This window comes from Tupaia chinensis, unplaced genomic scaffold (genome assembly GCF_000334495.1).
Source record: "Tupaia chinensis unplaced genomic scaffold, TupChi_1.0 Scaffold000335_1, whole genome shotgun sequence".
Lineage (NCBI taxonomy): Eukaryota > Metazoa > Chordata > Mammalia > Scandentia > Tupaiidae > Tupaia > Tupaia belangeri.
The window spans coordinates 4201589-4208278 of record NW_006159829.1 but is presented as its reverse complement, the minus strand read 5'-3'; the positions used below and the strand labels follow the sequence as shown (position 1 = coordinate 4208278).

Here is a 6690-nt window from a genome sequence, read left to right as displayed (position 1 = left end):
GGGTGGTACCCACGACGGAGCCGTGAGCTGGCGTGGGAGCCAGTCCCCAGGGCGACTCGAGCCCTGCCTCCCGTGCTCAGAGCCCCGAGTCAGCGTCCCCATGTGTACCAAGGTTGGTCTGTGTGGTCCACAGGGCGGAAGTGATGGATGCCACTTCGGAGATTAGGGTCTAAAATCGACTGGCTCCTACCGTGGCCTGCCGCCTCCCTTGCTCTCTCTCGCTCTAACCACTCTTTCTGGGGACAATCACCTGTCCTGTCGACCCTCATAAGGAAGCCTCATGAGAGGCCCTGGTGGTGAGACACCGAGGCCCCCTGCCTGCCCCATTTAGGGACTGAGGACTCAGGCAACAGCCCCAAGGGTGGAGTGGGTTAGAAGGGGATCCTCCCCTAGAGTGACTGTGGGTGATGGCAGCTCGGGGTTTGAGGGCTCCCTCATGAAAGACCTGAGCCACAGCCACTCGGCCAATCCTCTCCCAGATTCCTGCCCCCAGAAATGATGAGCTAATGCTCATTATTTTAAGCAAACACGTTTTGGAGAGATGAAGCGAGAAGTAACTAATACAGTTGAGAAGGAGGAGGGCATGCTGCGATGAGGAAAAGCCGCTGACTGACACCGTGTCTTACTTCACGTATGCACCTGCGTCACGCATGCCGCTGCGCTCCACAGGGACTACATATGTGGCAGTGGGCAGCAGGCTGAGCGTACGGCTATGTAAGCCACAGGCGACTCTGCCCAAGCTCGTCCAAGCAACTATCGTGTCAGCACGATGGAATCAGCGGGTTGTATAGTTCTTAGAATGTACCATTGTCAAGTGACACATGTCTGTGCATGTGTTTTACATATGTATGTGCACCTCACATACATACACAGTGTGTACTCTGATTATTTCCAGTGCTCTGTAATGGCTCAAGTCAGATGTCTGGCTCTGAAGAGGTAGGAGGATGAGGGTTCCCAGCCACCTGTAGGCCCACCAGGAGGAGGGGCACAGTAGGTGCTCCTGAGTATTGGAACTGCTTGAGCTGTCGTTTTCAAGCACACAGAACACAAGCCTCACTACTAGTAATTCGATGCAAACAGTCTACGGTGAGTATCCCCAGAAAGGATGTATCTTAAAACCTCTCTACGTGATTTGCTGATGCTATCGAAAATCCACTGGAGGGGTGCCAAGAATCTCATAGGTTCAGACTCCTTGAATCAGGTCAGCTCATAGTGCAATGTTTAAGGAAGCCAAATGCCACACGCTCTACTGTGGTTGGGATCCCAGCCCCAGAGGCTCAAAACACAGGCCAGGTGCATGTGCACGTGCACCCCAAGTCCCACCAGGATGAAGAAAGAGAAGGGATTTCAGCATGGCCACAGCCCACTGGGGGTGCTCCCCACCCTGTCTCTCTGTCTTTGTAGAGCACATGAACCCTCTGGCAATAAAAAATAATAATAAAATGAAAAAGAAAAAAAGTCTTCTGGAACCAAAAAGACTCATCTATCTTAACTGACTGATTTTTTTTTTGAGCCGTTTAAGAGTAAGCCAGAGGGGAAAGACCTATAGCGTGGATGTAAAATATCCAAGCATGTCTAACTGACTTTCTCATGTGGTGTCTACAAGAAATGCCACGGAGAAAATAAATCCTACTTTTGGTGACCTGGCCACCAGAGAACTTAATTACATGAAGGGTTCTTGGTCAGTTCAGCTCCAGGATTGGCTCCTGTCCCCTCTCAGGGGCCCAGGGTGTATGGGGGTTTGGGGGAGGCTGTGGCACACCAGTGGGGCATATGCCAGATCACATGTGGCAGAGCAGGGTCCTAAGACTCAGAGAATGAGAATAGAGGCCACGTTTCATACCTGCGCGTGTCTCTGTCCCCTGAAAGCACAAGTGTAACTTACGGAGTTCATGCTGCAGCTTGAAAATTAGGGAAGAGCTTTTCTCCTCACCCCTCTTCTCCGAGCTTTACTTGAGAAAATTTGTCCTTTGTGTTCTTTCTCTCTTTGGAATGTATGTAAATTCTTTTAAAAGCCAAATAAGGATTTTGCCAGCTTGGAGGACTTTCTCAAGGACTTATGTGCCATTTTTTGAAAGGGAAGATGCTGCCTCTCTCTCTCAATTTCAGGGAGAGGGTAGAAGCCTCTTCCTATTGCAAAACTAAGAAGTTTATTTTTCCTGTGGATAAGGCCAGCTAGCTAACAGAGCTGGCCGCCCGGTTCCCAGGTGGATGCTGTAGGTGAGCAGGTGTAACAGACAGTATTGTCAAGTCCCCTTCTTGAGGACTAGCTATCATTTCCCTCGAGGCTATGTATGCAGTGGTGGCTGTGCCCACTGGGGTTTAGAGAAAGCGAGGTTTCTGCTCTTGGACACACTTAGCAGACTGCAATGAGCAACACATTGGGGTTTACGTGTATTCAATGGAAAATCATGTCCTTTATGATTTTTGTGGATAAGTGTTCTGGGTAGGGGAGAGAGCTTTTCCCCCAGAGATTTTTGTTATAGGGTGTGAGCACTGAACAGAGACAGACAAAAAGAAACAAAGAAATCACACCCCCAGAGGGGATAGCCATGCTGCTATCCCTTCTCCTTCATTCTCCTCTCAAGATTTTGAATGCACACACACACCACACACACACACACCTGGTCCAAGTTTCAAGTTGCCAGGTCTAGGACTCGAACTGCAGTCAACTACGTGGGAGTCCAGCACCTTAACAACTACACCACCTGCTGGTGTTCTGGATATTTTATTTTTAAATGTATTTCCTCAACACCATTCAACTCTCCACCCCCATTGTGCTCCAAGACAGATCTTAAACCCCATGAGAACAAGGCCTCAATCTTTCTCTTCTGGGTCTTCCAAGTGTCTATGTGTTTACTGACACATAATGCACATCCAATGGGGTGTTATAAGCAGGTAATAACAAAGGAATTAATTAACAGATGGATGGATAGATGGATGGATGGAGAGTAAATGGCTAGGTGAGTGGGTGGATGGATAGATGGATGGATGCATAGGTGGATGGATGAATGAGTAGACAGATGGATAGTGGGTGGATGGATAGATGGATGGATGCATAGGTGGATGGATTAATGAGTAGACAGACGAATAGTGGATGGATGGATGGATGGATGGATAGATGGATAAGTAGATAGATACATTGATAGAGGGATGGAAAAATGGATGGATAGATGGATCTATGGATCCATTAATTGGAAATGCTTATCTTGGTGCCTATGTCATACTATATAGTTGAAAATTGCTGGATGGATGGAAGGAGGGAAAGGAAGGGAAAGAAGACCAACTGAATGAGCATGGTTCTCCACACATTACTATTAAGTGTGTATTGGTTGAAACAGCCAACATCATCTTAAAGTGACGAAGACCCACAGACGCCCAGTTCCTACCATTTCCACAGCTGTGCTCCTAAAAGCCAGCACTCCCCAGCCACCTTTAACTCCTCCAAGTCAGATTACTTTTGGAGGCAGGAGGGGCAGTATTGAGGTGTCCAGGATAATATTTTCCATTGAGATGATAAAGACTAAGCTTCTCTTTCCTTCTTACCTTTTTTCCTTCTGTGCCTTCTCTCCCTGGCTTTCCAGGGAGACCTTTGTCCCCTTTAAAACCTGGCAGACCAGGAAGGCCTGGGGGGCCTGGCGGGCAGTCATTGCACACATCCTAAGAGGAGAAAGAGGGAGAGGATAAATGCCTAACACAGTTATTTGCAAAGCAAAGTGTCCATGGCTCCTCGTTCTCCAGCTGATCATCTTGTTTTTAAATACCCACAAAGATGTTAAAGCAACTAGCTGAACCAAGTCATTACTTTTGTGTTAAAACTTTGCATTTTCATTCTCTTAACTGAAAATTAGACCTCAGTGCCGATATATCTGGATTATTATCCCATTTATCCCTACTTCTGCCATTCAGACTACTGGAAGTAGAGCCAAGAAAATGATATAAAAGATGTATAAAAAACCCTATGACATCTAAAAGCATAAACAGTGCAGACTTAATGAAAAATACAGTATTACTAAAGCAGCATGCTCCGTCCCTGATGTTAGAGATGAACAAAGCTGGAGGCTGTGCTGTGGCCTAGGCTGCATAGTCTCTGAACTAAGAGGCAGAAGGTGACATAAGCGTGTGCCTTTGGTCCCTGCTGTGTTGGCGCACACCCAAGCTCTGACAATGCCTGGCTTCCTTCTGTGCCCAAGGTAAGCATTCAATAAATGTTCCCTGGAGCAGAGCTTTGCTCTACTTCTTAGAGGCAGGCAAATGCCATCCCTGGAGCAAATATTTAAAGTTCTGTCAGCCCAGGGAATACATTTCCTGATTTGTCTGTGTCATCTCTAAACCTTACATTTGGGAGCACAGTACCAGAAAACTCCCTTGTGCATGCTCACCTATCTGACGAGTCCAGTCTCCTGGATCGCTTTCTTCGCTCCCTTCTCCCTAGCCCTCCTCTCTGCCTCCCCTCCTTTCTCCCATGATAATGGTTAAATGTGTAAACACTTAGAATAATGTTGAAATACATAGATAAGCAGGTAGAGGGACAAAGGCCAGAGGGTAGAGGATGAAGGTGGACAATGCCCAGTACGTTTACTTTTATATTCATTCACTTCTTCACTGACTCCTTCCTCCGTTGCAAAAATTCTCCCAAAGCATCTAATCCGTTAGGGTGTGTGTATGCTTGAGACCACAGTCAATGTGCATCTTTTTTTTTTTTTGGAGAGACGGTCGACTACGTGGGAGTCCAGCGACATAGGGGGGTGTGTATGCTTGAGACCACAGTCAGTGTGCATCTTGAAGAGTGCATGGATGATTGGTGTCAACAGAGACAAAATAAAAGCACTAACGGGCCTTTGGAATGCCCAGCCAGAGGGACCTGCAAAGGCCCATGGGAGCTGCATTTGTTCCTTGCGGTGAGGTAAGAAGAGGTGATATAGCATTCATCTTGGTTTCTATTTCAAAATGGTAGTCTGGGCATCACAAAAGCAACTGTGAATGGCTCACCTTCCTTTCACTTGAGCCTTCCTGATTGCCTTAGGAGTTGGGCAGGGTCTGAAGTGTCCATCTACCTCAGGAATTCCCACTACTGAGGTACCTGCCTCCCTATTAACATGATCTATCTGTAACTCCACCCTCCAATCTTCACAATGGGACCCATAGCATAAAGGAGTGATAGCCGAGTAATAGAAATCTCGCTGCCTTCTGATTCCTCTCATTTCCGTCAGAGCTCTCTGTCTGGGTCTGTCTTTACTGCAGACTGTGCAGGACTGCTCACTGAAGACCAGAGCTGTCAGCAGCCCCAGATGTGTTCGAGATGGGACGGGCTCCATGCACTGAGCCAGCCCAGGGATCCAGTGAGCGTAGGGCAGGGCCAGCCCCAAACCTGCCATCCTGCCAGTGCTCACTGTGGCCCCTGAGCTCCTGGAGCCTCCTGTCCTTCCTAACTGATGTGAAATGTAGGTGAAATTGCGGTGCCTGCACCCGGCATGCTGCAGACGTGCTGTGCGGATCTCCACGTGCTGCTTCCCTGCCAGTCCCATGTCCTTCGGTCTGGGAAGCTCAGCACACCTGGTTCCCTGTGCGACATCACGGGTGGTGTCACACTCGGTGTGGAACAGCAGACCCCGTAAGTGCCCACGAAACGTGGCCACGTGGCGGAGTGGCACAGACTGTGTGCACCCCGTGGGTCTTCTCATCCAACCTCTCTGGATATCTGGGTCCTCGCTACAATATTCCTACCAAAGGGCTGTATGGCTACACTATTCCTACATCTCCGAATTGTTAGGCGACAGGTGAGGACTCGCTAGCTGCCATCTTCAACAGAAAGCTGCCTGAGCATTCTGGCTCATACAAAGGAGGAGCTACCCAAGGGGGGTTACCTGGAAAGCTTTGGGCCTGGCCAGATGGCGCTGGAGAACCCTGGTCCAGCCACTATCCAGTTCTGTGGCCTTGAACAAGTGCCTTACATGTGCTTCAACCTCCCCTCAGGAAGCACAGGTTGGAATAGAGCCCACCCACCAGGTCGTGAGAACTAGATGTACTGTACTTATGCAGAAATGCTGTGGCACAAAAACTGCCTGAGGGGGCCTGAGGCAGGGCCCCGAAGATGGGCTTTCTCCCCAGGCAGTCTTCTGAGTACCAGAATGAAGTATGTTGATGCTATAAAACCCTCCGTGGCGGAGGTAAACGTTCTGTAATAAAAGCTGCCTTCTCAGCACGAAGGCACCTGTCCCCAGCCACTTCTCCGAGACCAGCCGGCCTTAAGCAACACCAGCAGGGCAGCAGCTGGCTGTGCACGCAGGAGCTAGGACAGTCGGTACCAAAGACCTGGCCACCCCAGGCCATGCCACTGCCCACAGGCTGCCCAGGCCAAGCACAGCTTCCTGGGGCCAGAGAGTGTCCATGGCCACGCTGAGCATGGGTCCCAGCTGCTCTTACGAAAACCGCTGCATCCCTTAGCAGCTGGGGAATATCGACGTGGCTAAGCCTCTGGATGCCGTGGGCATGACGCTTAGCCCTTGCAGTGCTCACTGCCATCACTATTGGCATAAAGATTGACACCTGGGGCTTGAGAGCTTCTGGGTGGGGGTGGCAGGGGCTGATGCAAACCCAGCTCCTCCTAGAGCTAGGGAATTATGGAAAACCATCGAGGTAATAAAGCCTGCAATAAACATGGGATTCAATCAATAGATAATAAATTTC

At 49.2% G+C, this 6690-nt stretch overlaps 1 protein-coding gene across 1 annotated transcript in view; it reads right to left on the bottom strand.

Moving 5' to 3' along the window:
- Window positions 1-6690, bottom strand: part of COL22A1 (collagen type XXII alpha 1 chain) — a 272600-nt gene that overhangs the window by 64344 nt on the left and 201566 nt on the right. The window contains exon 45 of the mRNA XM_027773278.1: window positions 3547-3660. Within this exon, the coding sequence (XP_027629079.1) occupies window positions 3547-3660 (114 nt within the window). The remainder of the gene's footprint in view (window positions 1-3546; window positions 3661-6690) is intronic.